Here is a 16,497-nt window from a genome sequence, read left to right as displayed (position 1 = left end):
GGACCTCAAGGAGGCATACCTGCATGTCCCAATCAGACAAAATTGCAGAAGGTACCTCAGATTTCTTGCAGGTTCAACCCAATATCAATTCTCTGCATTGCCCTTTGGCTTATCTACTGCCCAGAGTATTCACGAAATGCCTGGCATCAGTAATTGCCTACTGCAGACTTCAAGGGATACAAATATACCCCTATTTGGATGACTGCCTGATCCAAGCGGACAGCAAGCACATTCTTCTGAAACATCTGGCTTATGTAATAATGTTGTTGAACTCTCTGGGATACACAGTCAACAAAAAGAAATCAAGGCTAATACCCTCTCGGAAGATAATTTTCCTGGGTGCCAACTTGGACACAAACACCCAGATGGCCTACCTCACGCCAGAGAAGCAGGGGCAACTAATTCAATACTTCAGAGCACTAGCAAATTGCACCAGGCTGACTGCAAGGAAAATCCTGCAGGCTCTGGGATTCATGGCATCTTGCATCTTAAACATATGGTCTCAACACAGCCACAGTTTGGAAACAATAATACCACTAATTCCATGTCTGCAAAAGGAATTTCTGTGGTGGACTCAAGCATGTCAAACAAACACAGGTCTTCCATTCAGCAAGCCTCAAGCAAATCAAGTCATCACAACAGACGCCTCGGACTACGCCTGGGGGGGCGCACATGACAGATCGGTGCATTCAGGGCAAATGGTCCCAAAAAGGAAAGCACCTTCACATCAATCAAAAGGAAATGCTAGCAGTAATAAATGCTATTATAGCTTTCAAGGACCTTCTACAACCAGGTCAACTATTGATAAGAACGGACAACACCACAGTTATGTGGTACATAAACAAACAGGGAGGAACACATTCTTACCCACTATGCAGACTGGCCATGTCACTTTGGAACATGGTCATGGACTTACAAATGGAACTACAAGCACAGTACTTGCCAGGCAAGGAAAACACGCTGGAAGACAACCTAAGCAGGAATATGACAGATCCACACGAATGGAAATCTCATCCAAAAGTTTTTACAGAAATAATCCAAAAATGGGGAAGGCCAGACATAGATCTCTTTGCCTCCCACAAAAATCACCAATTGACAAAATTCTGCTCAAGGATTTTCCATCCAAAGGCCTGGAGAGTGGACGCTCTCTTTCAGTTGGACATCAATGACAGTTTATGCCTTCCCACCTCTTCCTCTGCTGCCCAAAGTTCTATTGAAAACCAGAGCAGACAGACCAAAGATGATTCTCATTGCTCCGGACTGGCCAAGGCAACACTGGTACCCTCTCCTGAGGAGCCTGACGCATTCCCCACCATGGACCCTGCCTCTAATACCTCTTCTTCTGACTCAGCACAGCTTCAAAACCCTTCACAGCCAGCTAAAAACACTCAATCTAGCCGCATGGAAGATTCCTTAGCATCTCCAAGGAGGTGCAGGATGTTATTTTGGAGGCCAGAAGGCCATCAACTAGAAAAGCTTACTCAGCAAAATGGAAACGGTTTTGTGTCTGGAATGAGAAAAAGGGCCAGGATCCTGGAAAACTGAATTTACCTCAAATACTACAATATTTGGCTGAGCTGCTAAGCAGTGGACTTTCATTCTCCTCCATCAAAATCCATGCTTCAGCCATTTCTGCAGAATACAACACTGATCCACCTTTATTCTCTCACCCTCTCTTAAGACAGTTCCTCAGAGGGGCTAAGAATCTAAGACCTCCAAGGAAACAACCAATACCTGCTTGGGATCTTAATTTCATTCTGGAAAAACTGACCTTGCCTCCCTTTGAGCCAGCTGCCTCATCAGATTTGCAATATTTGTCCTGGAAAACAGCTTTCCTTCTGGCTATCACCTCAGCTCGTAGAGTTTCAGAACTACAGGCTCTCATGGCTGTCCAGCCTTTTATCATCTTCCATCAGGACAGAGTTTCCTTGCGCACCAACCCGTCCTTTATGCCTAAAGTGGTATCCAGGGTAACTTTAAATCAGGCCATTCAGTTACCTACCTTTTATCCTAATCCTCATAACAAAGGGGAGAGATTACTACATTCCTTGGACATCCACAGACAACTACGTTATTATTTGGACAGAACAAAGCCTTTCAGAAAATCAGAACAGCTCTTTGTGTCCTATGCTGTAGGAGCTCAAGGAAAGCCAATTTCCAAACAGACAATCTCAAAATGGATACTGCATACACTTTTGCTATTCCTTTCATGGCAAAACTGTACCTACAGGCATTAGAACTCATTCCACCAGGGCCACAGCCACCTCTGCAGCTTTCCTCAGAGGAGTTCCTACCAAGGATATTTTGGAAGCAGCCACTTGGAGTTCTGTGCATATCTTCTCCAAGCACTACAACCTACCATTATACTCCAAATCTAGAGCAGGCTTTGCCACTGCAGTCTTGCAGGGCATTTTAGTTCCACCTAGTGCCTACCACCCCTTTCTTAGCTTTGGGATTCTACCCATCTGTTATGACTGCAGCTGTATGCACAATGAACATAGTACAGTTTTGTACCTACCATAAATGTAGATGTTCGAGTGCTAATACAGCTGCAGTCCAGGTTTTCCCTCCCTCCTTCCCCTCTTGGGACAGGCCTATAGACTAACACATCCTCATACAACCTGATTGGGGTATTCATTTATGATGTATTTGCTTGCAACTACTGTATTTTGATTATATTGCACTGCATTATTACACAAGTTTATGTATTGCCTTCCTTCTGGGGGCACCTGACATCTGGGGCAAGAAAAACTGAAGAAAATGGCGTCTGCTGGTTCCTTTGTACCCCTGTCGCACTGACGTCAGGGAAGAAGCGACGACAACCGACGCCGGACCTAGACTTTGGAATTCGGCCAACCGAGGACCCGCCTGATGGCAGGAGAACCCATCTGTTATGACTGCAGCTGTATTAGCACTCGAACATCTGCATTTATGGTAGGTACAAAACTGTACTTTCTGAAATAATATCATAAATAGTCACAAGAATTCTGTGTTCGTGATGCTTTATTGCAAAAGCTGCTCGTGTTCAAAACTTAGTGATAATATCATGAATGAACATGGAATTCTTGCACCTGTTTATGATGTTATTTCAAGGCTTGCTGCATTTTAAGTATTTCAGAGACGTGCTATGATTTTAAGAGGGGAAATATAAATAGAACAGTGATAGCCAGAGCCAGTGTAATGAGCACTCATTTAAAGTAAAGTGCAAGCTTAGGTTTGTGTGAGTTTAATTGTAGTTGTGGACAAAGGTGATTTTAATGCAGTAGTTTACAAAGTTTTGCCCCATGTTATTTCAAGCTAGAATGTGGGCCAATTCTGCCATATCCAGACCTAGGGAGCAGTACATTTATTGGTATATCATGTCTGGCTTCAGTGATATTTATATTTTATAAGAGATTTGTAGCTTAGTAAACACTTTTTCAATTTAGGTTAGTATATAGCTTAATAGAGAGGTTTGGCGCTAGTAGATTATTTTTTGTTGTATGGTCCAGGGTAACTGGTTTTCTTTTGGATCAGTAATTGTGATTTTTTTTTTGTGTATTGCTCAACTTTTGTGGTGTTTTGAGTACCATTACTGCCATTTTTCATGTGTTTTATGTTAGTTTCTGTTAGCAATCCAGTTCCATATAGATTTAAGCAATAACTGATGATGTCGTGTGGTACCCGGTTGGTGTGGTTTAATCACGAGGGCAAAGACCGAGTGATTAAATAAAGCTAACTGTGGGTAAATCTCAGTATACCTCAACCACGGAGTTGGTTATTGCTATTATACAATGACATTATTTAATTAAAAAAATACTTTTCTTAAAAAATGTTTTTGTGTAATGCCTGTGTGCTGCCCTTCTGCGTTTTTCTGGTGTCCTGGTGCTTTTTCTGGTGTACTGCCCATGCGTATTGGACTTGTATTCCCACGTTTACGTAGTACATCAGTGCTGTGCAAAGGTAGCAACGGAGAAAGGAAGATCACCGTTTTTTTTTTGTTTTTTTTAATTGAAAATAAAATGAAAGAAACCAGGAGACATTTTACGTTCGGGAGAGCCGAGAGAGACAAAATAAAAGGATAATCAGGTAAGTTTCTTTAATTTTGCAGAACATACCTGATTATCCTCTTATTTCTGTCTGCGCCGTCTCCCTCGTTCGTTTCAGGTCTTCCTTTTTCTTTTTTTGTGCAAAAAAAGAAAGAAAGATATAAAAAAAAAAAAAAAAATAGATATACTCATGGGAAAAAGTCTGGGTGACCAGACCTTTTTGCGTTGGTGTATTCTCAGATTTGCAATGGGCACACTGGTTGCATGCTCATTTTTGAATATTAACGGCCAGTCATTGTATAATTGAAATGAACCTGCAGTTCGTTTAGTGTGGATTAATACTTGGATTTTGTAATAACTAGATATCTACATATAAAATGCAATTGGTTTATGGCAGATCCTGAGAGAGGACATTAAATAAAGACAAAACAACAATTGACTTAAGACTGACCCTTGTGGGACCCTTTTATTGATGGTCCATTATCAGAAATTGTAATGGACCCAAAAACTTTTAACATGCTGTTAGTAACATAGCCGTATTGCTCAACTGTACCAAATTCCTCAAAATTTACTGGTTTTGAGGGCAAAATAATGAGGTGCCACGAATTCCCAAGTGGCCTCAAAAATTCCTGATTTCAAAAAAAAAAAAAAACTTGCTATACAGTTGGTGGGAATCAGTTGATGGACTAAAGTATAGATAGCTATTGCAAGCAGATATGTGAGTGTACTGCGTTTGTGTGGCAGTGCAGTTGGGAGGTCAGTTGGGGTCTATATTATGCAGTCAAAGTGAATTCGCCAAACTGCATCTACATCGGAAATGCAGCTCAGCAAATTCACTCTTGTGGGGGGGCTGCTCCCCCCACACCGCCTTCAATTATATATATTAACTCCCAAGATCGGATACAGTGACGAAAGTGCAAATTTTCCCATCTTCACTGTACTGCGATCTCACCATCAACAGTTCGCTGAACTGCATTTCCGATGTAGATGCAGTTCGGTGAACTCACTTTTCGATAGCATAATATAGACCCGGTCATTTGATCACATGCATTTTATAACTGACAGAAAGTACTTAGAAATTCCAAAAGGACTGAAATGTTCATTCTGACTTCTGATTTCTAGTTCACTAATCGTTCCTTTCATACTGGCATGATCTGTGGCAGATTAGAAAGAAAGCAAAATATTTTAAAGGTAGAATACAACCGTTGTCAGGTAAAGTCCCTTCCCTATGCATATTAGGAGTACCTGAAATAAAAGCAATACACATCATAAAGTTTGGTAGGTGGGTGTATTAACCTGTAAATTGTTTGCTTTTACAGCTTGGTATATAAGTTTACTGGAATGTTTGTTAAAAATGTATATGATAATTTGTAATATTTGGGCGAGCGATAGTGCATTGCGTAGCGGTTGAAACATTACAGCAGGAGCACAGATTGGCAGTGCTGCTACTGTAGGATTCTAAACACTAGATTAATTATTTTGCCATGTACGTCATTTCAACATTGAGCAAATACCATAGTACATACGTTTTAGCATTTTATTTTATTTTATTTTTATTTCGTGTGCTCAAGACGTGCTGTGATTTTATAATCATAATAAATGTTAAACCTTACAGTATATGTATTAGAGAATAGACATGATTTCTAAAAATATAAGTAAAATACAAAATGTGGAGATTATTTTACTTTAGGAGGGCCGTTGTCCAGATTTTTTTGATGTTACCAGGGTGAGAGGTATGCTGTAAAGTCTAAACTGCGTTGAATGATGTCCTTCTATTCCAGTGTTGCAGTATTCAACTAGTGGGTTTACCCTTCTTCCTTCCAGTCTCGTCCAGCCAGGTTTCCAAAGTTTTTCAGTCCCTAGTAGGTGCGTCGGACGTCCAACACGGCTGCAGCAGCATGGGCCATAAAATTGACGTCTGCATGCATCAGCCCTCAGAACTTTTCAGCCGTCAGCCATACTCCAGGTGTTCCTGCTTCTCGCGGATGTTGGCTCACAAATATTCAGATAAGTACCCCGTTGGGGAACTCTTCAGTCCTACAGTTTATTTTCAGTCCTACAGTTTATTTTATAGTTTGTTCATGTCATCCGGAAAGGCCAAGTGTAATTGTGGTTAGCAGATTCCCCACAGACACGCACACGACCGGTGTCTCTTTTGCTTGGGTAAGGAACATGACCATGAAAACTGTACAATTTGTAAATCATTTGTCCCTAAGACCTTATGTCATCGTCTTCAGGCTTTGAATTTGTATTTAGAAAATCAGAGACTAAAATTATGTTAGGGGTGGAGGTTGTGCCCGACGTCCCGACTGAACCTCCGAAGAGGCCTAAAATCCTGCAGCCTACTTCTTCAGCTGCGTCTCTACAAGTCGTCCCTCAGCCTGTGGCCCACATAGGCCTGGTTGAGGACCCGACATCCGCCAGCACTGATATAGTGGGTACCTCAGAGGATGCCGCACAATCAGGAGCAGACGTCATGCCCATAGAGGCTACACCAGCATCTATGTTAGATGCCGGGGGGGGGGATCCAGCGTTCACTCTGTGTTCAGATTCCTCCTCCGCCATCCCTGCTCCTAAACCAAGGCCTTCGTTTACCTGGATGCCAGAAAGGCCCCTTAAGAAAAAACAGAAAACCAAACATCTGCCATCCACGGCTGAACAGCTTTTCGACTGGCAAATATTTAGCCAGAACTTGTTTAATTCCTTCATGGCCTTTCGGCCTGAGGCTACCACCACCTCCAGTTCTGCTCCTCCTCTCCTTAGCCCTAGGCCTCTTATCCCTGGGAGTAGGCCAGAACAGTTGGAAGAGGAAGAATTTTCTGACTCTTCACAAAACTCCCTCTCTTACTCTTCTCAGATGTCTTCCCTCTCCTGGGTTATAGATCTCTAGAGGAAGGCCCTATTGAACCGGATTCCCCTTTGGAAGATTTAACTTTTGGGGAAACTATCAATAAAATGAGGGATTATTTTAAATGGGAATCTTCAGATATTACTGAAGTACAGAAAAGGTTCTATGACCTGATCCAAATGGACACTCCTAGTCCCACTGATATCCCTCCTATTCACCCTGCCTTCCTGGATGTCTTTGCCTCCATAAACCCAGATTCCCAAGCTCCAGCCCATCGTAGGGTTGACGGACTTTACAAAGTGCCTCAGACAGAGAAATTCTTGATTAAATGTCCTCCAGTTGCACCAGCTACTATCCCTTTTTCAACAGATAGGGCTTCCAAACTCCTCGCTACTACTGCCATTTTACCTGCTGATAAGGACAACAAGATTATGGAGGGGCTGGGAAAGAAAATATATACTTCTCCCACCTTGTCCTTCAGAGCAACTAATTACCAAACTTGTATGACTAAATATTCACTACAGCTACTAGACAAGGCCTCTAAGGAGCTAGATGACATCCCAGAATATGCAGCAAATACCTCCTTGTCTTCCTTGCTTGCCCCCAGCTGCAGCAGCTTCTGCACTTGGAAGGTATTCATGGCTGCGCCTTCAACCTCTCCCTGATGACTTCAAGGCAAAACTTATTGATATGCTCCCTTGGATCAGACAGCCCTGTTTGGTAAAAAAAAAAAAAAAGTGTCTGACCTCTAAGTCCTTACAACAAAAAGGTAAGGAATTACAGGACCTCAGACACCTGTTAGTCTCACCTGTTCTGTTTTGTAGAAACTATCCATCCAAGACTGAATTCATCAAGAAAGCTTTTATGCCTACGGACCACTACAGGTCCAGAAAATCCACAAGAACACAGGCCCCCTCAGGCCAGAACACCTCCTTCCACCAACCAAAGGCCTTAGTGTCTGACTGCCTGCCAAGTCCACTACCCCCCACCCCCACCCCGGTCAGTCTCTTTCACTGTCGCCCTGTTTGGAAACAAATTACCTCAGACAAATGGGTTCTGTTCATCATAAGGGATGGGTCCTTCATGACTTGGATGTGTCCACCTGTAAAACTGGGATGTCCCCAGCCACCCCCAAATCAGCTTCCCCTTCTGGGTCAGGTTCTACAGACCCTCTTAGATCAGGGCACTATAGAATGCGTGCACCCAGAATAAAAAAAAAAAAAAAAAAGGTTTTTATTGCAGAATTTTTCCTGGTGCCCAGGAAGGATGGACCTTGGGAGGCCCACTTTAGACCTCTCATGCCTAAATCCTTTCCTGAAGGTACCTACCTTCAGGATGCTCACCCTGCCTATTCTCTTCCCTTTCCTCTACTCCCATGGTTTCATGGCAACCATGGACATAAAGGATGCCTACCTTCACATCCCTATCAAACCATCCTTCAGAAAATACTTGAGATTCCTGGCTGGTTCATCCCATTTTCAGTTTTGTACATTACCCTTTGATCTCTCTGCTGCTCCCAGGGTATTCACAAAGTGTCTGGCTCCACTCCTCGCGTACTGTCGCATACAGGGAATTCAAACATTCCCCTACCTAGATGACCTACTAATTCAGGCAGTAGATCAGAAGACTCTTCGCCTTCATACCAGGACTCTTGTACACCTCCTGCAGTCCTTAGGATTCCTAATAAACTTCCAAAAATCTAATCTGCAACCAGCACAGGACATAGTTTTCTTGGGCTGCAGAATCTGGAAAGACATCATGAAGGCCTTCCTATCTCCAGAAAAGGTTGCCTCCCTGTCCCAATACCTACTTGCTGCCCTTCAGGCATCTCACCTGACAGCAAGGCAATTTCTAAGACTTCTGCATGGCAGCCACTATCCTCGTGTTACCCCTTGCAAGACTGCACATGAGGAAACTGCAGTGGTACCTGTTGTTAGTTTGGACCCAGCATTCTCACCCTTTAGAGTTCAGGTTCCCCTACTTCCCTGCTTGATGAAGGAACTGAGATGGTGGGTGACCTAAGTGTCCCTCAACCCAGGACTCCCTTTTCGGATTCCTACTCCCTCTCAGACGATGCACACATATGCCTCAGATCTAGGGTGGGGAGCCACATTAAGACAAAGGAAAGTGCAAGGTTTGTGGCTAGACGGACACAAACTGGAATACATAAATGTCAGAGAAATGAGAGCGGTACTCCTTACTCTGCAAGCCTTCCTCCCCTTCCTAGAGCAAGGCCCTCTCAAGATGTGCACAGACAAACACCTTTGGCCTGTGGTATATCAACAAACAAGGAGGGCAAGATCAATACCTCCTATGCAGGCTAGCTCTTCAGGTGTGAGAACTGGCCGCCTCACAGGGTATGACCCTTCAGGCAGCCTATATTCCCTCCCTTCACAACACTCAGCCAGATCTCCTAAGCAGAAAGAGGTTGAACAACCACGAGTGGATGCTTCAGAGAGACATTTTCCTGAATCTGGTCCACAGGTGGGGGTACGCCTGAGATGGACCTGTTCTCCTCCTCCATAAACAGGCAACTCCTGGGCTACTGCTTCAGGACTCAAACCCCAAGGTACTGGCAACAGATGCCTTCTCAATAACCTGGAAAGGGAAATTCTTGTATGCATTCCCTCCCTTTCTTTCCCCTGATCCAGAAGGTACTGCTGAAAATTTAGCAGGACTCACCGAAAATCTTGTTGGTGACCCCCTACTGGCCAAAACAGCACTGATTCCCTCTTCTCTTTTTGTCCAAGGGCAACCACCACAAGTTACCCACCTCAGTGGACCTAATCAGACAGCACAAGGGGACTCTGATACACCCGCAGTGCCATTCTCTACAGCTCACCCTGTGGCTGATAGGATTCTGATCCCTTTTAGACTGTATAACGAGGACATGCTTAATGGTCCTGCAGGAGGCCAGGAAACCCAACACAAGGAAAATCCTGTACTGTAAATTGGAAAAGGTTTTCTATCTGGTGTCACGAAAGGCAGCATGGTCCATTGCAAAATCATATGCCTCTAATCCTGTCTTACCTGTGTGAACTGATGCAGACAGGACTCGCTTATTCATCTCTAAAAGCACACTTGTCTGCGATTTCTGCCTGCCTCCCCTTAGACCCTCCCCTGGCATCCAGATTGCCTGCTAAACTCTTCCTTAAAGGGGTGTTACATTTGAGACCTCCCAGGAAACCATGCCTTCCACCCTGGGACCTAAACTATGTGCTAGAAAAAACTACTTTACCTCCTTTTGAACCTGCGGATAAAGCATCCTTAAAACTCTGTACTTGGAAAACTCTCTTATTAGTGGCCCTCACCTCATCCAGGAGGGTCTCTGAACTACAAGCCTTATGGCAATACCACCCTTTCTGGTCTTCCACTTAGACAGGGTGACCCCAAGTACTTAACCCCTCCTTCTCTCCTAAAGTTGTGAATGATCATTCCTTGAACTAAGCCCATCCACCTGCCTACCTTTTTTCCCAATCCACAGAGAGATAGAGACTACTCCATTCCCTAGATGTGCGCTGTCAGCTTAGATTTTATTTACATAAAAGCAAACCTATTAGGAAATCAGACCAGCTGTTTGTCTCCTTCCACCCCAGGGCCCTGGGGAAGGCTGTGAGCAAACAGACCATTTTGGCCTGGATCTCCAAGGCCATTTCTTTCTGCTACCTTCACCATGGCAAGACACTGCAGTGCAATGTCAAAGCCCACTCCACCAGAGCTGTGGCCTCTTCTGGGGCCTTCTTTAAAGGGTTAGACACCAATTCCATCCTAGAAGCAGCCACTTGGTCCTTGGTGCACACCTTCACCAAACACTACAAACTGGACCAAATTTCCAGAGGTAGACCCGGGTTTGCCAAGACTATCCTGCACAGGTTTTTGGAGATGACTTCTAAACCATCTCCCCTTCCTCAGTGATCACTGGCACTCACCCACTAGTTGAATACTGCAACATTGGAGTAGGACATAGAAAGTTGTGTAAAATATTACTATAATCATAGATGTCCTCATCCATGTTGCAGTATTCCTTCCCTCCCACCTTCCCCTCTTATATTACTACATTTGCTCTCCTAGTTGACACTGGACAAGCCTATGCCCTCACAGGACTGGCTCTGACTGGGGCTTATGTTCTGATAGCTGGTGCGTGCAGACAACACATTTCTGGCCCACACTGTTGCAGCCACGTCGGATGTGCAACACACCTACTAGGGACTGAAAAACTTTGGAAACCTGGCCAGACGAGACTGGAAAAAGGATAAACCCACTAGTTGAATACTGCAACGTGGAAGAAAAAAAGACATCTGTGGTTATAGTAAGATTTTACACAACTTTCTTTCCTTTACCAGACGTATTTGCTACATCTTCGAGTACATTTTTTCTTTTTAATATGAAGTGGGATATGGGGTTACAATTCCTTTTAAATTGACACGCACGCATATTCCTCTTTCTGTCACTGAAGAAGAAAAGGTTGGAAAAGTGGGAAATATGCGATGGAGATGTAGTTGGTCGTACTCAGTATATTCATATGAGTACATTTTTTTACCATCTATCTTAAATTTTATGGCTTGGAGAGCACGGAATGTTAAGAAGTGTCTGCTTTGTTTCTGGTCATGTAGAGCTATAGAAAACATGCTTACCTGATAAGCATTCACATGGCACCGGTTGAAAATTAATGTCTTTTTTTATATATAGGTAGGTGGTGGGGCAACAGAATGATTTGAGTACAAAATGTATGTTTCTGGCTGTTCATTTCGACTTGGGTAATCAGTAGAAAAGCAGGAATACCTAACTTGCTATTTCAGAAGAAGAAAAACATCTAGGCCTGTACTCCTTGGCATTAATGAAGGAAAGTGTTTGTCTTAGTGGTATCCTAGTGAATTAATACAGTTTAAGTGTTAAGTTTATTTGTATCGTTTTGTTAAAATTAATTTTTGTTTTATATAGTGCCTTGCTGGTACTACATTGCTAAAGTGTTTCTGCCATCTGATTTACTGTTCAGAGACCACTTGTCCCCACTGCATTATTGATTGCGGCAGTTAGTTGATTTTTATTTTAAAAAGAAATTGCATTTTAGTTTTATGCAAGTTCAAAATTTGGCACAAGCTCAGATGTTAATATAAATAAAATACCATCTTTCTGGCTGTATTTTGCGTTTAATATTTTGGCTGTTCTTCAAATTGTGTTTGAATCTTGGTATCCCACAATTCCATTGCAGTGGGCGGTATTACACAATTATGTATGCAGATTTTATTTATCAGCATCCAGATTTTTTGCCAGCTCTCCCTACTTTTCATGGGTCTTTGTCCAGATTTTTAATGTTTCCAGGTTGAAAGGTATGTATACAAGTAATCTGTATCATGCAGTATTTTATATGTTCTGGTAATTCCTTTTTAATGGCAGTTTCTGTTCTATATTCTACCAAAAACTCTACCAGTGATGGTCTTTCATTTAGGATCTCGTATTTCTTTCTCTTTGCCTGTACTCTATTAGTCCTTGATAGGGAAGGCAATCTCCAACTTGCAGTCCAAATAAGTTCTTGGTATTTTCCCATTTTGTCATCTTTCCTTCTATTTTCCTCCCAGTACCTTGGTTCCTTTGCCAATTTTTTCCAATAAATTCCAGCCCCCTCTTGCCTATTGTCTGTATCCCTAATTGCAGTCATCCCTATCAGCAGAATCTCATTCTCCATTCCCGTGTTGGTTTAGAATACTTTCTGCTATTTTATGGATAAAATATTCTGTATGACTATTGTTATTCTCCTTAAAGGCTTTGTATCCAAAATCCCAGTCTCTCCTTGTTTCTTGAGCTTCCCCCCTGTTTCAGCATCATCCCTTTCCACTTTGAATTATAGCTTTCTGCTTGTGCTGTGTATAGGAGCCTTAACTGTGTAGCTCTGAAATACCCCTAAAGAATTGGGTAATCCCAATCAGCCCTGTTCTTCTGGAAGAATCAGCTTATCCTACTTGACTCTTGCCGTCTTCCCCTCCCAGATAAGGTCCTTCAGCTCTTTATTAATTGCTATCCACAACTTCTCCACTGGTTGATAAAAATGTGCCTGACCTGTATATAAGACTAAAGGGACTAAACACCTGTTGACTTCTTGTATCTTACTGTCCATATCCATATTACAAAGCTTTCATTTTCTCAGTTTTTGTATTATCTTTTGATTAGTCTCTTCCCACATATCCTTAGCTGCCACACCAGAATCATTTTTAATCTGTACTCCTAAACACTTCATTTTGTCATGTCCCCAATTTGTGTGTGGGTATGTAATTTACCGCTATTACCTTTGTTTTAGCTTCATTAATTTTATATCCCAAAAAATTTTGAAATTGTCTCAAAGTGTTCCACAACACCGTTATGCCTCTTTCTGGTTTTGTCAGGTATAAAATATCATCTGCAAATAGAGCCAGCTCTTTTTGACTACCATACCAATTATATCCTTAAATTTCTGAGTACCTTATTTTCTTTGCCAGTGGTTCTAAGTATAATGCAAGTAAAGGGGAAAGTGGAAACTCCTGCCTTGTTCCTCTGCTCAAGCAGAAATTATCAGAAGGAACCCCGCCCACTTTAATTTGTGCCTCCTATCCCTCATATATCCTCCTAATGATCCGTATTTTTTCAGGAAATGCAAATGCTTCCATTGCCCTACTTATAAAGTCACAGCTTACTATGTCAAATGCTTTCTCTGCATCAGCAGCCACCAACAACGGTATTTTTTTACATTCTGCTTCCCTCTGGATCATCAATGTTTTGTTAAAGTTGCCAAATGTTTGCCTCCCCTCCACAAAACCAAATTGATCCATATCTATCAATTTTGGCATTACTTTTGTCATTCTTTTAGCCATTATAGACATGAACACTTTATAATCGTGGTTTAGTATTGAAATGGGCCTGTATGGAGCTGGGTCCTACCCTCTTTAGGTATTACAGCTACCACTGCTTTCTTCCAGGATGTTAATACTTCTCCTCCTCCTAAAATACTGTTAAACAAAACCTTCCATAGCTTTATCAGTTTTTTTCCTTCCTACCTTCCACATTTCCACAGGAATACCATCTATTCCTGGGGACTTCCCTTTAGATTGGCTATAAACCACAAATTTTCTCTCATCTGCTTCTATCCTAACCGTTAGCAATTGTATATCATCTACCTTTAACCTTGGGTTTAGAAAAGGCTTGCATCAACCCTTAAATAGCAAAGTGCCATTTCAGCAAACCGTCACATCAGCAAATTTTTTTCCCTGGGGAAAAAAATCACTTGGCCATCCTTGTGAGTTTGCCCTTTTCTCCACGTACTGCTATCTCAGAGTCTGTATATTTAGTTGGGGGGGGGCACACGCGCACACACACTTTGTAATGTTCAAAGTGATGTTATTTTATGGGGCAGGCGATTTGTGTCCCAGGGAAAAAAAATCTGTGATGTGGGCATTCGCTGTAATGGCACTTCACTGTTTAAGGGTTGATGAAAAAGCGTTCTATGGAAAGCCTTTTTGAGCATATAATATAGACCCCTAACCTTGGCATATTTAATTTTTCTGTAAGCATTTCCATTTGTATCTTTTTTTTTATTTTTGTATTTCTCTGCTTTATACAGACTTTCATAGAATTTCTGAAATGTTTCTAATACCTGTCCATGATCTCTTATCTTCCTTGTTATAGGCTCCTTAAGCTTGGCGAGATCCCTTTCTACTTTCTGTTGCCTGAGTCGTGCTAAAAGTTTTTGTGCTCTAGTGTTATTGTCAAACAGTTGCTTGACATCAGTCTTTCTAAACTTGTGCATATTGTTGAGGTAATCCCTTATTTTGTGCTTAGCATTCTGCAGCTGATTCTCCTCTTGCTCTGTGAGATTCCCCTTATTCTGCAATACTTTAAATTTTATCAGTCCTTTTAAATAATTCTTGTTTCTTCTTAACCATAGCTCCCTTTCTTTTATTTCCACCCTATTTTTAAACTCCACCTTAGTTTTATCCCACCTCCTAGCTATACGAGCAAGACCGGTACCTTAGCTTGATTTCAGCTGTTCATTACTCTGTCAAGACCAGAGGAGAGTCTTTATTTTAAGCAAGAGTGCATGCTGTTCTGGCAGTCTAGAAACATACAGAGATTTTATGGATGTATTCTGCACGGTTTGCAGTGCCTTTCTATTTATTTCAATCCTCATTTCCATTGTTGTGCAAGCCAGCTAGCAGCATTTTGGCTCAGTGGTTCAACTCATAGCTTTTGGGTTCACTTCTGACCTCTTGTTTACCTGTGTGTGGTTCCACTTTGTCCCTTAGTTTAGTGTCAAACTTTTCTAGGTGCTACACTTTTTTTTAACTTCCCAAAAGCATGTTTTATTATGTACTGTGAAGTGTATGGATGTATGTCTTTACTATAACAGTCTTAAAGCCTAAAATCTTGAAAATCAGAATCTCAAGAACATAATATCGAAAGACCAAAATGCTGGACTGCAATATCAAACTCCTGGAAATACCCCCTGCAGGACCCCTGTTAGCACTCTTTCCTGACTTCATACTTTTAAGAGGATTTGGTATTCAAGAGTTTGACGTTGTGGTCTTCAGAATTTTGGTCTTTCAGTAGTATGGTCTCAGGATTATGATTTTCAAGAGCTTCAAGACTGTGTTAGTAAACCCTGTATTTGCTGTATTTTACCCTTGCTGTTGTGACACAGGTTGTGGCTGAAAGTTTCCAGGAGGAATCATTTCACCTAACTACTAAACAATTTATGTAAATTTGGGTAGGGCACACAAGCTATGCATTTGAATTTCCTGCTTCCTAGTTTTCCAGTTTGCACCCAGTCAGCACCAGAGGCAGGTGGGCAGTGAATTTCATCTCTACTGAATCATCACCATTGACCTTTAATTGCTCTCATATTCAGGCTTTATTGTTAGTCAGGCTGAAAGGATTGCTGTGTGAAACAAGTGACAGGTTAGCAGAATAATTAACTTCTGTTTTTCTTCTCAGCTGGCAAGAGAAGACAAGGGGGAACAAGGAAATGAAAGTGCTAGAAGCAGAGAAAACCTGGATGTACCAGGCATTGACAGTATTGAACTGCATCAGAATGGAAACTGTAAACTCTACGAAGAAGAGACACTCCCTGTCAAAATGGAAGGGGAGTAAAATCTGAACCATCATGTCTTTGTTGTGAACTGAAAGCCAAAGATGCTTCATCCATTGGCAGGAAGTATGAGCAAATTGTTCATGATTCCAGTACCAGCCTTCTATCAATGTTGGTGTGGTTTCCAGGAGCTGGGAAAAAAAAAAACTTCATGAAGGTTACAGGCAGTACCAGTGATTATGACCAGTACAGCGTATGATCCACTCTCAGTGCACTGCTGTTGTAAAACTCGCTCTTAAATTAAAATGTTGCCAAGTTTTATAATAATTGAAATGTGTACCTCTTTTCTTAATTGGTAATGATTTAGGTTCTCTGCAAAAAGCACTAAAAACTTGCTGAAATTTAGTACTCATTTTGTTAGCTTTTTCCCTGCTTTCTTTGTAGTATTTTCTCAGATTGTTCAGTGTTATAGCTGGTGGTCAGTGAACACATCGCCGTGTAATCAGATGAGTGTGAAATGGGATTTTTCTAAATTTGTCTTCATTTTTTTTTTATTCAGCTGTATT

The 16,497-nt window shown here is 41.9% G+C and overlaps 1 protein-coding gene across 1 annotated transcript in view; it reads left to right on the top strand.

Moving 5' to 3' along the window:
• The window catches only part of SREK1 (splicing regulatory glutamic acid and lysine rich protein 1), a 1,533,788-nt gene extending 1,517,795 nt beyond the window's left edge, over positions 1-15,993 (top strand). The window contains exon 12 of the mRNA XM_044063648.1: positions 15,838-15,993. Coding sequence (XP_043919583.1) covers positions 15,838-15,993 — 156 coding nt within the window. The remainder of the gene's footprint in view (positions 1-15,837) is intronic.
• The last annotated feature ends 504 nt before the right edge of the window (positions 15,994-16,497 follow it).

The sequence above is a fragment of the Protopterus annectens genome, chromosome 2.part1 (assembly GCF_019279795.1).
Source record: "Protopterus annectens isolate FY-2018-M chromosome 2.part1, PAN1.0, whole genome shotgun sequence".
NCBI classification, from domain to species: Eukaryota; Metazoa; Chordata; order Ceratodontiformes; family Protopteridae; genus Protopterus; species Protopterus annectens.
This window is presented reverse-complemented; position numbering and strand designations above follow the sequence as displayed.